The 20800-nt window shown below is 41.3% G+C and overlaps 1 protein-coding gene and 1 non-coding gene across 7 annotated transcripts in view; both read right to left on the bottom strand.

The window, feature by feature from the left end:
- The window catches only part of TCP11L1 (t-complex 11 like 1), a 34839-nt gene that overhangs the window by 7993 nt on the left and 6046 nt on the right, over positions 1-20800 (bottom strand). For 5 of the 6 annotated variants that reach the window (XR_003004118.1, XM_024752566.1, XM_024752569.1 and 2 more), the window contains 6 exons: positions 15071-15203; positions 13745-13865; positions 12777-12997; positions 9026-9162; positions 4466-4662; positions 789-970 (listed from right to left, as the gene is read on the bottom strand). Coding sequence is in view for 5 of the 6 variants with exons in the window: in XM_024752566.1 (XP_024608334.1) it covers positions 789-970; positions 4466-4662; positions 9026-9162; positions 12777-12997; positions 13745-13865; positions 15071-15203 (991 nt within the window). In the remaining variant the exon portion in view is untranslated. The remainder of the gene's footprint in view (positions 1-788; positions 971-4465; positions 4663-9025; positions 9163-12776; positions 12998-13744; positions 13866-15070; positions 15204-20800) is intronic. The other variant, XM_024752570.1, reaches the window with a different exon arrangement.
- LOC112404597 (U6 spliceosomal RNA) lies at positions 12546-12649 on the bottom strand. The gene has a single exon (XR_003004130.1). It is a non-coding gene; the product is annotated as a U6 spliceosomal RNA (small nuclear RNA).

The raw sequence follows: 20800 nt of genomic DNA, 5'->3' as shown, positions 1-20800 counted from the left end.
CTTTGTAAGGAGGAGGAGAAGGTTTGGGGACATCCCACTTGAAGAATCCTCTGAGGTGGACCTTGTCAGATACAGGTTTACTTAGAAACATTCAAAAATGTTCTATATGCTGGGAACCACATAAATCACCTAATCTGATTTCCCTGCAGAAGCAGGTGCCCTCACACAAGCGTGGACTGGTGCTGGTTGATAGATAATCCATTTACACTCAGCACAAAACGTCTATGAGAAGTGTTTTCCACAAAGGGCGGAAAACTCTAGTCACATTCACACACTCTGGAGGAACGCAGCTTGTTTCTTATTTGACCTTTCCCTAGGGCTGTGTTGACCAAACTATTAGTTGATTATGAAAGCAATTCACTGGGTAGCAACCAGTATTTTTTTTCTTTTTAATGGGACAAGAATAGAATAGAAATATCAGGAAGTATTAAGCACAGTTGGGTAAGTTTCACTTTGTGAAGTTTTTATTGCAGTTACATGTGTGTCCAAGTATGCACTGTCACCACGGAAGATGACTTTCTTACTATGCGTCCGGGTCACAAACATTTGAAAGCCACTGTCCTAGAGCCTTGCTAATCAGCCCTGGAGTGGACTCTAACTTTGACCGTGTGACCCTGAGTAAATCCTGCGGGGGTGAAGAACGCTGGAGTGCCAGGTTTCCTCAGTCTCTGGCGAGCGGCCCCAATTCTGCCTTACACCGCAGACCCCCGCTCCAGTCTGCTCCTCGCCACCCGCTGCCTCCCACCGTCTGCTGAAGGCCCTGGTCGCCAGAGCTCTCCGTCACTTACGGTAGATGCATATCTGTGAGCAGAATCTTCACGATCATCTTGAGTTTCTCAGCAAAGTCGGCCCGGCTGGAAATTCCTGGGGCTGCCATGCTGAACGTGACCAGCAACACAGCCCCCAGGACGGTCAGCTGCTCCAGCTGGAGCTGGAACTCTTGGAAGCGAGAATGGTCCATCAAAACTGTCTGCAATGAATAAAACAGAAATCATCCTGAGCTGCAGGTCTGGGCTGTCACCGGCAGAGGGCAGTGGGGCCGCAGCCCATACGGAGGCCTCTGAAGTTCCCCTGAGGATTTTCTAGTCCTTTCAGAGCCGGCCATAAGGGAGTCAGGTGTGAATTCTTCCACCGCAGTGCCCCTCTCCCTTAGGAAGGCTGCAGTATAACGTAAGCCAGACTGGGTATAAATCCAGACTTCATCATTTAATAGCAGCACAACCTCATGTGGGTTTCTTCAACTCTGAGCCCTAGGCAAAATGGGGATTCCTCCTTCACAGTGCTGTTTTAAAGACGAAAAAAGGGGAGAGGGATAAGTTGGGAGACTGGGATTGACAATATACACTCTACTATATATAAAATAGATAACTATTAAGGACCTACTGTATAGCACAGGGAATGCTACTCAATACTCTGTAATGACCTATATGGGAAAAGAATCTAAAAAAGAGTGGATATATGTATAACTGATTCACTTTGCTGTACAGCAGAAAGTAACACAACACTGTAAATCAATTATATTCCAATAAAAATTGAAAAGAAAGAAAGAAAGAAAGATGAAAAGAGACCATGTATATAAAGTGGCTGGGACTTCCCTGGTGGCGCAGTGGTTGAGGATCTGCCTGCCAATGCCGGGGACACGGGTTCGATCCCTGGTCCAGGAAGATCCCTCAGGCCGCAGAGCAACTAAGCCCACAAGCCACAACTACTGAGCCCACGTGCAGCATCTACCGAAGCCCACGTGCCTAGAGCCCGTGCTCTGCAACAAGAGAAGCCACCGCAGTGAGAAGCCCGCGCACCTCAACGAAGAGTAGCCCCTGCTCACTGCAACTAGAGAAAGCGCACGCACAGCAGTGAAGACCCAATGCAGCCAAAAATAAATAAATAAATGTATTAAAAAAAGAAAGATAATAATAAAGTGGCTGGCAGAGCCAGCACTCAATAAATAGGAATTACATCATTAGATGGGACAGAGTAATGAGGTACACAGGGGGCCAACTCATCCCAGTTTTTCCAGGAGTGGCCTGGTTTAAAACTGAAACTCCCAGGTCCTGTGAACACTTCCCCTCCCCACACCCATTCCCAGTCCTGGGTAAACCAGACAACCAGCCACCCTATCCAGGACACAGGAGGGAAGGAGGGGAGAAATACACTTATTCACCTCAGTATCCCCCTCAGTATCCAGCACAAAGGAGGCTCTCAAGAACTGGGAAGTGAATAAAGAAAGAGAAAAATGAACGATAAGTAGAAAAAGCAGGAATGACAGATAATACCTGGAAAGTAGTCAGTGAGTGAATTTCCATGACGGCGTCCCCGTGTTATTGACAGGCCTGGGTGCTGCCAGGCCAAAGTCCTCTGTGTGGGGTGAGGTAAAGGGAAGTGGAAAGGCTGAGGAGATATGACTTCTGATCTGAGTTTTTACAGATGAATCAAATAAACTTTAAGGACCAGTCTTGCTATAAGAAACTGACACACCAAATCTAGACATTAACAATGTGGAGTCTTAGCCCAGAATTCTCCCTAAGAAGTAAAACCATCATTGAAGGCTGAGACTCCTCTATTGTTAAACAGAGAGGCTTTACCAGTCTCTTTTTTGACTTCACTTTGTTACAGGGCAGCACCCTTGCTTTGCGGCCTCCTAGCAGTATGCCGTACTTGGGTTTAGGACGCAAAGGATTTCCAAGGATCAATTCTGAGAGGAGACATCTGTCCCCAGTGAAAACACCATTTTCCCCACGGCTATCTTTTGAGAGAAAAGTCTGCAGGAGAGAGCAGAGAGCATGTCACTCTGCAGGAAGGAAGCTCCCCACCCCAACTTCAATATCCCCTTGAGAGCCTGCTCTGGCACAAAACAGGGAACTCACAAGGCAAGAGGTGAAACTTTAGGCTCACAACATCTTAAAAAGAAAAATAAGGAACTGAGAAAGAAACTTCGAGAAGTAGCAGGATATGAGGCTAGAAATAAGAAGCGCGAGTGCCCTCAAAAAAGAGGGGGAGTCTAGACGCCAAACCAGCTATTTGCTGGGGGACTCCCCTGTTAGTCATGTCTTTAAAGGACTCCTGCAGTTAGAAGCACTTACTGCGAAAAACATACAAAGAAAAAAAATATTGCTCTGGGCTTCCCTGGTGTCGCAGTGGTTAGGAATCCGCCTGCCAATGCAGGGGACATGGGTTCAAGCCCTGGTCCGGGAAGATCCCACATGCTGCAGAGCAACGAAGCCCGTGCACCACAACTACTGAAGCCCGCGTGCCTACACCCCACGAGCCACAGCTAGAGAAAGCCCGTGCGCAGCAACAAAGACACAATGCAGCCAAAAATAAATAAATAAATTTTAAAAAATATATATTGCCCTGCATGGAAGGGGAAGAAGTTTCTTTAGATAAAACTGAAAAGCACCGTCACTGTTTGGGTTTTCATCAAGATGAGTAAAAACAGGACAGAAGCTCAGCAGCACAAATTAGAAGCCCCATACACTGCTGGTGGGACTGTAAAATGAGGTAAGTGCTTTGGAAAATAGTCTGGCAGTTCCTCAGAATGTTAAACTTAAGAGTCACCACGTGACCCAGCAATTCTAATCCTAGGTACATACTCAAGAGAACTGAGAACACATGGCCACACAAAAACTTGTACACAAATATTCAGAGCAGCACAATTCACAATAGCCCAAAAGTTGCCCATCAGTTGTCCATCAACTGATGAATGAATGAAGCAAAATGGGGTATAGCCATACAATGGAATATTTTTCAGCCTTGAAAAGAAATGCTGCCACAAACAACATTGTGGATGAACCTCGAAGATATTATACTAAGTGAAATAAGCAAGTCACAAAAGGACAAATACTGTGTGATTTCACTCATATGAGGTAGCTAAAGTAGTCAGATTCAAGAACACAGAGGAACCGGGGGAGGGAGGAATGAGGAGTTAGTGTTTAAAGGGTACTGGGTTCCAATTTGTTCCAAGAATGGGTGGCTGTGATGGCTGCAAAGTCATGTGAATGTACTTAGTGCCACTAAACTGTACACTTAAAAATGGTACATTTTATGTTGTGTATATTTTAACACAATAAAAAAAACTTTAAAAGAATGAAGTACTGATTTATGCTACAACACGGATGGACTTTATGCTAAGAAGCCAGACACAAATGGCCAACATTGCCTGATTCCGTTTAAACGAAAAGTCCAGAATAGGCCAGATCCATAGAGACATAAAGAAGATTAATGGTTGCCAAGGGGTGGGGGGAGGGTTGTGACTGCTAATGGGTACACGGCTTCTTTCTGGGTGACAGAAATGTTCTGAAATTAAACAGTGGTAATGGAAGCGTAACTCTGTGAATGTACTAAATACCAGTGAATTATACAACTTATAAGGGAGATTTTTCTGGTATGTGAATTATAACCATTATTTTTTTTAAAGTTCAGCAGCACAAAAAAGAAATGAGCAGTCAGACTGCTCTGGAGCACCTACTTCAGGGAAAGGTCTGTGGAGATGGTCCCACTTCAGAAGCTTCAGGTACGCATAATTCTGGACAGCAACAGGATCTGGCCCGGGACTGTCCCCAGAGCCAGAGGCCTCTCCCACAGCCGGCAGGGCATTTCTATACTTCTGATTCATAAGGTCATCTGCGGCTTCTTCCAGCCACTGGGTGACAAAGTCCAGGGAATCTGTGAAAAGCAAGGCTTTGAACATTACTGGAACGCTCTGGACGGATTCTTCCCAGAATTACTTTAGGGAAGATCATCCTGGAACTGTGGTAAAAGTATAGAGTACAGACTTTGGAATCAAATAGACCTCGGTTCACATCACAAGATTGCCAGTTACCAGTTGAGTGTTCTTAGATACGCCATTGTCTGACTGTCAAGATTCTTAATACAAAGAAATGTCCACCACCACCTCACAGGCTGCTGTGAGGACGAAGCACAACAGTGGATATAAATGCCACCTTGGATGTTCAGAAGACCTCCACTTTCTTCTCTCCCACCCTGGCCACTCCTGCATGATACGTGGCTGGAAGCTCTGATAGCTCCAGCTCAGTGAGATGCAAAAATTCTTGCCCAGAGACAGATGGGATGAGACACTGACTAGAGTTTCCCAGTGTAAAGTACTCTCCACACTGAAGATGAGGCTTGTCCTTGTCTAGATCTTAGTCTTGTATCAATCTGGTTTACTTTCAGCCTTGCTGGGGTAGGGGTGGGGGTAAGTTCTGTCACGTATTTGACACATACTGTGCAGTGTTTGGAGCACTGCGGGGCGGGTGGGGGGAACCTCAGTTGTTTTTCATCCACCAGCATGCTTCCCCTACTTTTCTAAGCTGAATAATGCACCAGGGACTCTGAGGGACACAAGAGAGAGAAGATGAGGTTTTTGTCCACATTGTATGAGCAAACACCCCTCTGACAAGACCTGGAATAGGCTGCAGCCCGGCCAGTGGAGGCCACCTTAAAACAAAATGGGCAGCCGAGGGCATGGGTGGAGTCCACTCTTCACTGCTGCAACAGGACACTCCTCTGGTTCTGCCCACATGCTGATCACACCGAGCTCTTGGTTCCGAGCTTCACTCTCCCTTTCGCCTCTGCAGACAGCATTCTGTAGGCAATCAGCCCTGGAAAACCTCGGCTTTCATGCTGTGAGTGATAAGCACTAGACTCGGACCGGCTCAGCGCCTGGGCCCCGGCTGTCCGCACCTGGCCCTCATACAAAGGCTCTTCAGCCTGTAAACTGCAACCCTGGTTTCTCCTGAGGGGCAGTAAAATACCGGTTGAGAAAGGGAGCTGTGTGGTCATCAATTCTGATCAAAAATCTCTCAAAATCTGGGGACTTCCCTGGCGGTCCAGTGGTTAAGACTCTGAGCTCCCAATGCAGGGGGCACAGGTTCGATCCCTGGTCAGGGAACTAAGATCCCGCACGCCGCCTGGCACAGCCAAAATTTTTTTAAAAACCTCTCAAAATCTATTACCACATCTGTAAAATTGGTTTAAAAAACACTGCCTACCTCGTAGGCTTACTGTGAGGTCACCTATGGCAACACAGGTACACCCTTGGCACAAGCCTAGTACACAGTAAACACTAACCAATCTTCTAGTACTGCTCCTTCAACTCTGCCCTTTCTTGACTCCTCCTGGCCCTCAGGACCAGTTCCAACTTCTCTGCCTGGAGCTGGATGAGCAACTGTTGACCTGATCCTGGTCAGGCAACACAATCTATCCAGAGACTGCCATTTTCATCTTGTGACCCGCAAACTTAGAGGCTAAATGGAACTCGTAATAAATTGGAACTGAAGACTGCAGTTCACTTAGAACATCAGCTGCCAGTGCAGAGACCAAAAAAGCACCCTAGAAATGAAACATAGTTTGGATTTTAATTTATCTGTTTCCTGCGGTCATCTGAGAGGTTCATAAAAATGAGACTTTTTCTGGGTACGAAACCAGATTTATGCATATAGAAGAGAAGCGAAGTGAAATTTCTTGACGTACCTCATAGAGAGGAGAAAAGTGAGCTAAATAGTCCTAAGAAGTTCATCATGTTCTTAAAACCAAGGCCAAGTATACAATTCACCTCAAACTGGTGTTTTCATAAAAACCCATTTAATTTAGGGCTTCTTTGTTTTTTTAAATTTCTGTTCTCCTCTCCTACTTACAGTTCTCTTGCTTGTCAACTAAGTTTTCAGGGCCTAACATCTTGTCCTTTTCCGTCTTCAAATTAGACTACTCCTGAAACAGGAGGGAAGGGGGCAGGGCACAACCTTTGAAAGAATGATATCGCCCGAAGACATGACATAAACTGATTAGAACTAAATGGGTCCAAGATGGCGGACAAGTCAATTTCCACTAGACCTGGAGCCTCAGTATAGGCTCACTGTAACACATCAGCAAGCGAAATGATACACCCACAGGCGCCATGACAGTTCCCAGGCCCACCATAAGGATCAAAAAGTGGGCGGTGGCCCAATTCCTGGAAATCACCACCCCTTCCTGAAATAGCAGGACTACTCCTCCCACTCATTAGCCTATAAATTACCCACCTCTATAAAAACTGACAACCCCATAGCCTGGTGCCTTTCTCACCATCTGAAATGGCTCACACTCTGTCTGTGGAGTGTGTTTCTCTCTAAATAAATCCACTTCTTACCCATCACTTTGTCTCTCACTGAATTCTTTCTTCGATGAGATATCACGAACCTGAGCTTCATTAAGTCCTGAAACCAAGTGTGTGATCTCAGTTGGAAGACCGTGGGTTTTGGCTGGGTTTGAGTCCCAGCACGTGGGTTCAAGTCCCAATCTGAGGTGCACAGTTTCACTCTCATACTAAATTCTCATTTTGTTTTGAAAATATCATTATGCGGCAAGCTACAGCCACTAAAATGAAAAAGCACAGACAACGAACAGGTGAGCTGTGTGGTCATCAATTCTGATCAAAAATCTCTCAAAATCTGGGGACTTCCCTGGCGGTCCAGTGGTTAAGACTCTGAGCTCCCAATGCAGGGGGCACAGGTTCGATCCCTGGTCAGGGAACTAAGATCCCGCACGCCGCCTGGCACAGCCAAAATTTTTTTAAAAACCTCTCAAAATCTATTACCACATCTGTAAAATTGGTTTAAAAAACACTGCCTACCTCGTAGGCTTACTGTGAGGTCACCTATGGCAACACAGGTACACCCTTGGCACAAGCCTAGTACACAGTAAACACTAACCAATCTTCTAGTACTGCTCCTTCAACTCTGCCCTTTCTTGACTCCTCCTGGCCCTCAGGACCAGTTCCAACTTCTCTGCCTGGAGCTGGATGAGCAACTGTTGACCTGATCCTGGTCAGGCAACACAATCTATCCAGAGACTGCCATTTTCATCTTGTGACCCGCAAACTTAGAGGCTAAATGGAACTCGTAATAAATTGGAACTGAAGACTGCAGTTCACTTAGAACATCAGCTGCCAGTGCAGAGACCAAAAAAGCACCCTAGAAATGAAACATAGTTTGGATTTTAATTTATCTGTTTCCTGCGGTCATCTGAGAGGTTCATAAAAATGAGACTTTTTCTGGGTACGAAACCAGATTTATGCATATAGAAGAGAAGCGAAGTGAAATTTCTTGACGTACCTCATAGAGAGGAGAAAAGTGAGCTAAATAGTCCTAAGAAGTTCATCATGTTCTTAAAACCAAGGCCAAGTATACAATTCACCTCAAACTGGTGTTTTCATAAAAACCCATTTAATTTAGGGCTTCTTTGTTTTTTTAAATTTCTGTTCTCCTCTCCTACTTACAGTTCTCTTGCTTGTCAACTAAGTTTTCAGGGCCTAACATCTTGTCCTTTTCCGTCTTCAAATTAGACTACTCCTGAAACAGGAGGGAAGGGGGCAGGGCACAACCTTTGAAAGAATGATATCGCCCGAAGACATGACATAAACTGATTAGAACTAAATGGGTCCAAGATGGCGGACAAGTCAATTTCCACTAGACCTGGAGCCTCAGTATAGGCTCACTGTAACACATCAGCAAGCGAAATGATACACCCACAGGCGCCATGACAGTTCCCAGGCCCACCATAAGGATCAAAAAGTGGGCGGTGGCCCAATTCCTGGAAATCACCACCCCTTCCTGAAATAGCAGGACTACTCCTCCCACTCATTAGCCTATAAATTACCCACCTCTATAAAAACTGACAACCCCATAGCCTGGTGCCTTTCTCACCATCTGAAATGGCTCACACTCTGTCTGTGGAGTGTGTTTCTCTCTAAATAAATCCACTTCTTACCCATCACTTTGTCTCTCACTGAATTCTTTCTTCGATGAGATATCACGAACCTGAGCTTCATTAAGTCCTGAAACCAAGTGTGTGATCTCAGTTGGAAGACCGTGGGTTTTGGCTGGGTTTGAGTCCCAGCACGTGGGTTCAAGTCCCAATCTGAGGTGCACAGTTTCACTCTCATACTAAATTCTCATTTTGTTTTGAAAATATCATTATGCGGCAAGCTACAGCCACTAAAATGAAAAAGCACAGACAACGAACAGGCACCACAAAACATTAAACATACTTGGATGCTTCTCCAAAAACTCTTGAAACTGCTTCCTTTCATATTCAACTGACTGCTGCATGAGATGTGGCCTAATGCTACTGACAGCAAAGTTTGCCATATCCACTTTCATTAGGTCCAACACGGAAAAAATTGCCCTGAAAGAGATAAAAGGATTTATCACTGGGCACTTGTAAAGTAAACACTGCTGTAAAAAAAAATATGAAATTAGCTGATTTGAGACAGTTTTTTCATCTCAGAAAGGGTGGCAAGAAAAGTTGGAGAAGCCATGAGAACGCAGATTAAAAAAAACAAATTTAGAAGAAAGGACTGCAAATTTTTAAGTTGCTCTCTGTCCCCACCCTTGCCCCTAGGCAAACGTCACTTCCCCCACTGCCTGTCAGGCCCAGAGCTCTTTCTTTGGCTCTGGGTCAGCCCTCTTGGCTGCAGAGGAAGGACGGGGCCCCAGACCCGAGGTTAAGAGCAGAGAGTTCACCACCTGTTCTCCACGCTCACACAGGTTAGTATGTTCACAGCAGGTTTTATGCTCTAGCTCTCATGGCATAATTGCTAGCTCACACTCTGAATGTAACCAATGGGCAGACCTGATGCAATGCCAAGGATGCCTTCCATACCACGCCTGTCACATACCAGCAGCACTCTTACCAGAGGTCAGGAGCTGCTAAGCGACCTACTTGCAGAAAGTGGATAAGAACCCAAGGTGCAGGTTTAGGTGTGGTCCTATACAGGTAAGAACAGGATCAAATGTCCTCCCAGTCCCCTGATGCCCTTTGGGACTGACTGAACATCGTATGACAGAATAAACTCACCCACACATAAGGTGATATGTATGGGAAAGGATATACACTCTGAGGAACAACTCAGGGCCCCTCACCCTGCCACTCTGTCCCTCTCCCAAATGCGTGGGGCAGCCCACTTTCTGGAGGGTGTTCTGCCTCTCCTTTGAGCATTCCCAACAGTCCCCTAAATCCACCTACAGGAAACCAGAGACTACTGGAGACTGCCAAGTGGCAGACCACTGACTGGAAGTAACCCACAATCATGTTTTATGCTCACAGTGTTTTTAAAAGCCAGGATTTCTAGCTTTTCTTGAAAAATCAAAAAATCTGGCAACCCGGGCCCAAACTCCACCACAACTACAATTGGCTGGCACTAAGCGGCCACTGTGGCCTCCTTCAGATAGGGTGTATACTCCCAGGTTACCAGTTTCCCCAGTCCCTTCTCTTTCCAGTAGGAATCTGAGTTAGGTTGAGTTTGCTACCAGCTATTTCCCCAGAGGACTCTCTTCCAAGGAATTCCTCATTTAACTTAGCTGATTTTGAGCTCTTACTGACTATATTATTTCTAATGTCTAGCACCGTGCCTAGCACATAAGAGGTGCTCAGTAAGAGCTTGTTGAATGAATGAACAAATCAATAACTATATTTAGGCAGTCTTTTCAACATGCTCTCTCCTATTAAACGTTAGTTAATAGGAGAGAGGGAACCTGACAGTGAAGGGCATTTTTCTACGTAATGAATATTGACAGCATAATGATATCAAGAAGGCTAGAGATTAAACTTTTTTTACTTATAAAACTTTTGGAAAGCAACTTGGTACCATGCAATGAATCTTAAAACTGTTCACATCCTCTGACACAGTAATCCCATTTTAAGAACCTATCTTTAGGAAATAACCTAAAATAAAGAAAAAATTTTTGTTCAGAGATGTTCACTGCAGGGTTAAATACTAAATAACTATACATAATCTAATTGTCCATCTTAACAGAGAAACAGTTAATCGTATCTATGTGAATGAATATATTGCAGCCACTGAAAATGCTTATGGAGAGTTTAAAAAAGTAACGTAATGTAAGTTGGTTATAAAAGGGCAATGCAAGAGATCCTTGTGGTGCTGGAACTGTTCAGTATCTTGAGTGTGGTGGTGGATATTCCAACTTAGGTGATAAAATTGTATAAAAGTTACTATAAATAAACATATACATGTGTATACAGGAAATCTAAATGAGATCAGTGGACTGTATCAGTGTCAACACCCTGGTTCTGATAGTTTTGCGATGTCACCACTGGGAGAAGCTGGATAAAGTGTACTGTATTATTTCTTACAACTCCATGTGAATATATAATTATCTCAATGATACTTTCAATGAAAAAATAAGTGAAATAATTAGGGTGTAATGTTAACAAAAAAAAGTCAGGCTTGCAGTGCCCACCGGGAGGTCTTCTTTGGTTCAGCTGAACAGTCAGACTCACAAGACAATAAGCCACAGGTTTGGCACCATCTATTCACACAGCGTGCCAACAGGGTGGCACCAAGCACTCCTCTTCAAGAAGAGTTACAATATCAGTCACGAACAGACAGCTCAGAAATGTGGGAGCACCCTGACTTAAAAGCTCGTAATAACTCCACGGCATGCCTTCTAGGGTCTCTATGGGGGGCATGCCCAGTTATAAAAGTTTCCCCACTCAAGGAAGTATCAAGTATGATGTGCCATCGAATATTTATAGTTCATTATCATTTCTTTCTGTCTAGATGCAATTTACCAGTTAGAGGTCATTTTCCCCATAAGTAATGTTACCTAGTAGTATTTTGATACATAACACCTTCATCTGTTTACAGGGAAACAGTAAAGCAGTTAACCAAAAGTCAAATTCTCAGGCAGCATCATGTCAATCCTTTGCCCATATTAGCATATAAATTATATAAATTTGATCACAACTGTATACATTTAAAAATAAACATGCAAAAGACTAAAGGAAGTTAACATGGACTAAACGTTAGTTAATAGGATTACATTAATGTTAAATTTCTTGAATGTCCTGGTTGTATTTTGATTATGTGGGAGAATATCCACATTCTTAGGAAGTAGTTGCTGAAATAGTTACGGGTGAAATGTCGTAATATCTGACATTAACCATCAGAAGGTTCAGGGGAAAAAATATACATACATACGTACATACTCAATGTGCACATACTCAGTGTATATATAAAAAGATAAAGCAAACTGACTAAATGTTAAAAACTGGTGGATCTGTGTAAGGGTTATATGAGTGTTGATTGTATTGTTTTCACAACTTTTCTGTATGTTTGTAATTTTTCAAAATAAAATGCTGAGGCAAAAAAACCAAAAAAATTTATATATCAATATGACAGTAGTGACTGTGCCTTTGTGTGGTAAAATTACGGGTGAAATTTTTCCTTCTTTCTCCTTTTCTATAGTTTATAAAATGTTTGCTTTTTAAAAAATATCTCATGCCTTTTTGTTTCATTGGATTTATATTGATTTTAGTAAAAAACAGATTTGAATTTTAACATTTTTAAAACATATGCTAATTATCAGTCTTTACCTTGACCTGCCTTCAACCAGTTAAAGAATATACAGACTATAACCTCACCCAGAGTCTCAAGTTCACTGTCTTTTTCCCCTTCCTTCCTTCCTTCCTTCCTTTCAGCCTTCCCTTTCTCTTCCCTCCCTTCATTCCATCCCTTCCTCCTTTTCTTATTATAATCACTATTTTTAAAAAATACAGAACGTTTCACGAACTTGCAAGTCATCCTTGCACAGGGGCCACGCTAATCTCTGCATGGTTACAATTTTAGTGTATGTGCTGCCGAAGTGAGCACAGCAAAATATTTGCTTTTTAATTTTTTTTTTTTTAAATGCATGAATACCTACACTTGAGGAAGTCTAACTCTGAAAATAGGCTCTGTATTTTAGGTGCCCTGAAGGTGATTAACACAGTGCCCATACCTGAAAAGGGGCACTATTTCCTTAATGTCCTTTAGTTTCTTCACTTCCTCATCTCGAACAGGTGCGCACAGTGTCCCCATCATGCCAATAATGAATTCTGCCAGCTTGGAAATGTCCAAGGCCCCATTCTCTGCCTCCTGCTTTATCAGATCCAGATCCAAGACTTCTGTTATCTGGTTTCTCAGTCTAGTGTGACCAGGCAGCAAGAAAGATAAGAGCGTCTACAAGAGAGCACAGCCAAGTTTAATCAAAGCTTCCTAGTCAGAAGCCATTTTTGATTATATGTAAAGGAATTTACAATTATTCCTATAAGGGCTTACCAACTGCTATTGTAATGGTGCATACATTTTAACCTCTTATTCAACAAACGGACAGAAAAACATGTTTACAAATCATTTAGACTAGCTATTTAAGCTTCCATTTAAGCTCTAGGTAGCAATCAACTGGATGCAGGAAGAAAAAACTGTTAGAAGTGAAAAAAAAAAAAACCCACATTAATTAGTGTGTGCCTGTGAGCTAACAACAGATGGCAATTTCCACAGACACATTACTTCTTTGGAAAACTGTTGCTAAAGGTATTGCAAAAACAGTTCTACCTTTCACTTAATGCCTTCTCTGTCCCAAAGACTGAATCGCTTTTATGGTCATTATTTATTGAAGGTGTTCATATCAATTAAAAATTTTATAAATTATCTGTATTTTATAAAATAACTTGTTTTCTTTAAATAATTCTGTTTTCAAAAATATGAACCTTCTTTTCATTTAGAAGAGTAATGCCCTCAGGTTATCACAGCTTCTTTGAAAATTTTTAAAGACCAGTAAGCCAAAAATACCCTAAATCCACATTTCGGCAAGCAATTTAGAATCCCGATCCTTCAATTTCTTTAACGCCTTCTGGCACAGTAACACAGGATGAGTACGTACTCCTAACATACGAGGAAAGCACCACAACTTGCTCTTCGCCTCACCTCTTTGATCTCACCAACAAGCTTGATGGCCCGGTCATAAGTTGGGGGGTCTTCACATAACTGGACACTCAAGCAATCCCAAAAAGCTTTATGTACAATATCCTTTACTTTCTTCTCCAAGCTGGAGGCAAATGGAAAAAAAGGCAAAAGCAAATAAAATATTATTGCCTCAAATTACTTTCAAAAGCACAAATTCTACAGGTTTAGGGTAAGAAAATTTTTTTTAATTATTTGGATGAAGGAAAGATTTCCCAGATATACCTAAACCAATCACATACTTATTTTTAGTTAGTGATTTATTTCAATAAGTACCTCATTGGAAAAAATAACTTTCAACTAATTTGACAGGTGACATTAGTCCAAATAACAGCCCATAACAGTGCCATATGATAAAAAGAATACTGGAAAGTTCAGATCTGTTAATTTAAGTTCCCCGATACCAGCAAGTTTCCTAAGATATTTATGATTTAGTTGTTTAAGACTTTAAACTTTAAGTTTGTTTCCTAAAATTATCCTATTCCCATGTGACATACTGGACAACTGTTTAATTAGGTACCAAATTACTGATATAACAACTTATATATAGCATTTCAGGAAAACCAGTCTTTATGTCATGAGAGCAAAACAAGTAATTAATTCTTCATGATTAATGTGAAAAAGTACTATCCTTGCAGAACATATAAGAAATGTTTGTAAAGTCATATTCAGAAGCCTCATGAGGGAGACACTATAGCACACTATAGCTTGCTGATCCAGCAGCCATCGCTCCTCCTTTGTCAACAGAATCCCAATTTTTTTCATGGTACTTTCACAATTATAATGGGCAATGTTTTTTCCTTCTTGTGACAATCCATCTTTAAAAGGTGCACCTTACAATCAACAGAATTTTAGATTCAATATGATATGTGCCAGGTACTAGGTAGGGATAGAGAATAAAGCATAGTCCTCGTCTCTAAGGAGTTTACAAATCCGGTGAAGAATGCAAGTAAACCAACAACTACAGTAAAATGTGATAGTTACAAATGAGAAATGAAGGAGACAGTGCAATGAACACATAAGAGGAGGCAGCTAAATCCTATGGAGTGGGAAGAAGCTGACATGCAAGACTTCCACAGGAGGTTTCCAGACCTTTTACTACATTGTCAAGGATCAGTGGTCCTGAGATCTACTATTGAACTCTAGTAATTCCCAGGATAAGGAACATATTTTAGCAACATGCAAAAGGAAAAATATATTAGAATATATTGACATCAAGTGAAGAAAACATTTCCAGAACTGGGAAATGGCTTTGTTCTACCAAACAAGATAACTCAGTAACCACCTTACCTGTCTTCTGGTAATTCAACTGGTTTAATCCGAAAGTCTCCATTTATGACAATTTCATGGGCTATGGTCATGTTAGTTACTCCTTTTGCTGTCTCTAGAAGTTCTTCTACTGTCACGAATCGAGGAGGACTAGCTATAACAAAAATCCAGTGTAAGAGGTCTGTTCCTCTAGATTAGGATTTCTATTAAATTAAGGAGAAGGTAGTGGCTCTGGTACCAGCTAATAATTTCAGTTATCCCTTTACTTATGAAAATATTCTGGCAATTTCAAATAGAATTTTACCTATTTCATATTTTTTTTTCTTTTAACCTAGAATCCTAAAAGCACAGATCATTTACAATACTCAAAACATCTTTTTTTTTTTTTGCCAAAACTGGTCAGTGGAAAATGATTACAGTAAACTAAGACTTAGAAAAACTTTTTAAAGTTACTGATTATCACTTTTTAAAGTTACTGATTATCATCTTCCCAGCAAGCTGAGAATTTTTTCTAATCCCTATGCCTCCTGTCTACCCTAAATGGAAAACAGACACCAGATTTAGGATCTTCTCTTTTGTTCCCATCAGCAGTTTACATTTTGCTCCATCGTTAACACTGTGCCTTGAACCAGTCTCCCCAAATTAAAATAGCCTTGAGCCAGGTGCTGTTTAAACAGTGCTAAAACCACTACCCTGTACAGGATACTAGGACAATATAAGAATTCTGAAGTTGACAAATGAACAAATTAGAGTGTGTGACACAAGAATTTGTAGAATGCAGGCCCACTGAATCAAAAACCTCAGAGTCATCTCTGACTTCTCCCTTTCCACTGCTCTGTTATCCAGGTCCTGCAGATTTTACTTCTGTGTCAACTGTGGCAATAGCCTCATAACTGGTCTCTGTTCTTTGCTTTCTTTTGATAAAGTTTGAGATTTATCTTCCATAAAAAAAGTTCTCACAAATCTCCCCAGGTGTTCTAAGCCAAGGAACAAAGGGTAATTCCTACTTTTAAAAAGTCTATGATTAAATACTTGCATTTTTGGTTTATCAGTTATATCTCAATAAAGCTGGGTTATTTTGTTTGCTTTTTAAAAAAGCCCATGATAGCAGGTCTTTAGTTTATATCAGAATCACAGGGAAGGCTTAAGAAGACAGATTGCTGGGCCCCCTCTCAGGGTTCTGATTTAGCCTGTCTGGATGGGGCTGGAGAACTGCATCTCTCATAAGACTCCAGCTGATACTGATGGTTTCAGAAACCACACTTTGAAAAGCACTGGCCTAGAAGATGATTATATTAATTTTATGTAATGGTGATAAGATCCGGGCTTAAAATGAGATAAAAATGCCACTGGTTTACACAGGGTTTAAAACATAAAGATCTTCCTAGGTTAGTGAAAAGTTATTTTCCCTCTTCTTTCACTTTTTTCTTTTGCTCACCAGAAAAAGGAATCAAATCTAAGAGCTGGTCATATTCTGTCTGGTAAAAATCTTTATTTACTCACATAAGGAGAAGTTGAGAAAACTCACAAAATTTTTTTCAGCATTTCCAGGGAATATTAATAAAAATAATAAAGAATATTGGCTTTGTGGATATTGGTAAAATGCAATAAATATCTAAAGTCAAGGCCCAACAGATCTTTTCAATTCTCAGTATTATTTAGATGTCAATTTCTACCAAATTGATCTACCGATAAAACGCAATCCCAATCAAAATCCCAGCAAAGTTTTTGTTGAAATTGCCAGACTGATTCTAAAATTTGTATGGAAATGCACAGGACCTAGAAAAGCCAAAACTATTTTGAAAACGAAGAATAAAGTTGGAGGACTTATACTAAGTGATTTCAAGATTTACTATAATGCTAATAATCAAGTCAGTGTGCGTCTCTCATGAGGACAGACATACAGACGAACTGAACAGAGCAGAGGATCCAAAAATAGACTGATGCACACACATACATATGTATATTTGTGGTCAATAAGGCAAGATTCGTTTTTTTATCAAATAGTGCTGGAACAATTAGAAATCTATAAATAATCGAATGACCCTCAACCCTTACCTCACATGATAAATAAAAACTAACTCAAAATGAACTGCAGACCTAAATATAAAAGCTAAAACTATAAGACTTCCAAGAGAAAACACAGACAAAAATCTTTGCAATCTTGGATTAGGCAAAATTTCTTAGATAGGATACAAAAAGCTTAAAATATAAGAGAAAAAACTGATAAATTAAACTTTACCAAAAGTCAAAACTTTTGCTCTGTGGAAGACTCTATTAAGAAAATGAGGGACTTCCCCGGTGGTCCAGCAGGTTCAAGACTCTGTTCCCAATGCAGGGGCCTGGGTTCGATCCCTGGTTGGGGAACTAGATCTTGCATGTATGCCACAACTAAGAAGTCCACATGCCACAACTAAAAAAAAAAAAAGATCCCGCATGCTGCAGTCACTTTGGAAAACAGTCTCTCAGTTTCTTACCAAGTAAAACACACATACACTTACCACATGACCCAGCAACCCCATTCCTAGGTCTTTACCCAAGAAAATTGAAAACATATGGCTATGTAAAGACTTGTACTCAAATGTTCATAGCAGCTTTCTTCATAACATTCAAAACCTGGAACTAATCCAAATGTCAGTAACAGCAGAATGGATAAACAACTGTAGTATAACTATACCATGTAATAGTACTCAGCAATAAAAAAGGAACAAACTACTGACACATGCAAAACCATGGATGAATCCTAAAAGCATTATCCCTAGTGAAAAAGTGAGATACAAAAGACTGTACAGTAGGGACTTCCCTGGTGGCACAGTGGTTAAGAATCCACCTGCCAATGCAGGGGACAAGGGTTTGAGCCCTGGTCCAGGAAGATCCCACATGCCATGGAGCAACTAAGCCCGTGCACCACAGCTACTGAGCCTGCGCTCTAAAGCCCGTGAGCCACAACTACTGAAGCCCACGTGCCAAAACTACTGAAGCCTGCGTGCCTAGAGCCCACGCTCCACAACAAGAGAAGCCACCGCAATGAGAAGCCCGCGCACCGTAATGAAGAGTAGCCCCTGCTCGCTGCAACTAGAGAAAGCCCGTGCACAGCAACAAAGACCCAACGCAGCAAAAAATAAATAAATAAATATTTTAAAAAACTGTTGCTAAATTGTTACAGCATTTGTGCACTGACGCTCTGTTACAGAAACTGAAAACCTCATTAAGTTAAACATGCCCTTTGGGAGCCTGGCAAACAGATTCCAAAATAAAATGAAGGTCTAATTCAGAATGGCTTACTCTCACCTTCCTTCACTAAGGGGTTCTGGGACCAGAAAAGTCTACACACTCTAAAGAGATGCTTCTAGTCACACAAGTAGATGGACATTTATTGAGGGCAGATGGCAAATGTCACCCAAAGAGCTACTATAGACTGAGTATAGTGAAGCAAGGGTAAAGCTTATCCATTGAACATATTACACTGTGTGGAAATGGTTTGTTACAGTATCTTCCTCACTAGATTGCAAGCTCTAGGAGGACGGAGAGCATGTGTGCCTGGTTCACTGCTGGACTCCCGCTACACAGTGTGCACTCAATCAACACTGATTGATTAACTAAACATAGGGACACCATAATTCAGTCTGGTCTTGCACTTTAGAAAGGTAAGAACTTGGTGTCACCCGTTTATCTAATGAATCTCATAAGGACCTGATTTAATAAATTAAAATGCTAAATGGGAAATATTAACTGGAATAACAATTGATGTTTTTCATCTGAATATGGCAACTTTTACTGATCAACTAGGTGAGTAAATGCTAGAGCAAAAGGTGCATTGTGAGCAGAGAATTAAAGTATATTAAAGGGACTTCCCTGGTGGCACAGTGGTTAAGAATCGCCTGCCAATGCAGGGGACAGGGGTTCGAGCCCTGGTCGGGGAAGATCCCACATGCTGTGGAGCAACTGGGCCCGTGCATCACAGCTACTGAGCCTACTCTCTAGAGCCTGCAAGTCACAACTACTGAAGCCCACGCACCTAGATCCCGTGCTCCGCAACAAGAGAGGCCACCACAATGAGAAGCCCACACACCGGAACTAGAGAAAGCCCACGCACAGCAACAAAAAGCCAATGCAGCCAAAAATAAATAAATTAATTTTTCAGAAAAAGTATAAAAAACTCCAAAAAAAAATGATACAAATGAATCTGTATACAAAACAGTAACAGACTCAGAGACACAGAAAAACAAACTTATGGTTACCAAAAGGGAAAGGGAGAGGGGTAGGGATAAATTAGGAGTATGGAATTAACAGATATAAACTAGTATACATAAAATAGATAAGCAACAAGGATTTACCGTATAGCACAGAGAACTATATGCAATATCTTGTAATAACATATAAAGGAAAATAATCTGAAAATATATATATATACACATAACTGAATCACTTTGCTATACACCTGAAACTAACACAATATTGTAAATCAACTATACTTCAATTTTTAAAAATCACTATTAGAATAAAAGGGTAATATTGGTGCAGGCAAGATCACTGGTAAAGGCTAAAATCAGTGAGTTGAAGTTTAAGCAGAAACAGGATGTCTGCATAGTCCCAAAATATTGTAAGCAGATAGGGTAGGTAGGTGGTCTCCAAAGAAAAAGAACCAGGCATGACTCTCTTGACACAAGATGCCATTTTTGACCTAAGCCACTCTGTGATGTAAGCCTGGCCACAGTGCTTGCCCTTGAACAGATCTCAGTAATTTAGTAAGATATGCATAACAATGTGATACATATCTTTGAGTTCTGCAGGAACTAAGGCCCCCACCCAGGTGGAGGATGGTAACTGCATGCTGAGACCCCAGACTCGTCAGAACCGGAGGAATGATGATGTTGACCTTTTTCTACATTCTGTATCAGGTACTAAAAGTTCTGAACCCAAATTCCATTACATGCAGGGGAAGTGGGGTGAAGGTTTTTTCCCCACACCACCAAGCAATTCTCTGACACCAGACGGGTGTCGTACAGTTCAACTCAATTTTGACACTACCTGGAGACAGCATCAGATTCCACAGGTTAAGGACTCAGTCCTACAAGACTGAGTCCCCTGCCCCCCCGCCACTTCAGGCAACAGTCCCAAGTCCAGATTGTCACTTTTTTTTTTTCCCTAACTGGATACCTTTTATTTATTTTTATTGCCTGGCTGGGATCTCCAGTTCAGTTTTAATTAAAAGTAGTAAGAGTAAATATCCTTGTCTTGTTCTCAAACCTACAGGGAGAAACATTCATTCTTTCACCATTGAGTATGATGTTAACTGTAAGAGTCTGTAAATGTCCTTTTATATTTTGTGGATGTTCTCTTCTTTATTTGCTGAGAGTTTTTACCATAAACTGATGTTAAATGTTATCAAAATAAGTCTATTTGTTTTAAACAAACACATTATATTGCTTCCTATGAACCAGGCACCATTCTAAAATGCTTTACAAATAGTATCTCATTTAATCCTCTAACAATCCTAGTAACATGAACTAGTTTTGAACTAATAGTGAATTACTATTGTCCCCATTCAGATAAAGAAATAGGCATAGAGAGGTTAAGTAACTTGCCCAAAATGACATGGCTAGTAAGTAGCAAGTCACCTCTGGTTCTGACAGACTGGCTACGGATGGGAAGTTCCAACAACCTCTCCTTGCGTTCAATTAATTCACTAGAGCAGCTCATGGAAGTCACAGAAACATTTTACATACTAGATTATTGGTTTATTATAAA

This window comes from Neophocaena asiaeorientalis, unplaced genomic scaffold (genome assembly GCF_003031525.2).
Source record: "Neophocaena asiaeorientalis asiaeorientalis breed wild unplaced genomic scaffold, Neophocaena_asiaeorientalis_V1.1 scaffold196, whole genome shotgun sequence".
Lineage (NCBI taxonomy): Eukaryota > Metazoa > Chordata > Mammalia > Artiodactyla > Phocoenidae > Neophocaena > Neophocaena asiaeorientalis.
This window is presented reverse-complemented; position numbering and strand designations above follow the sequence as displayed.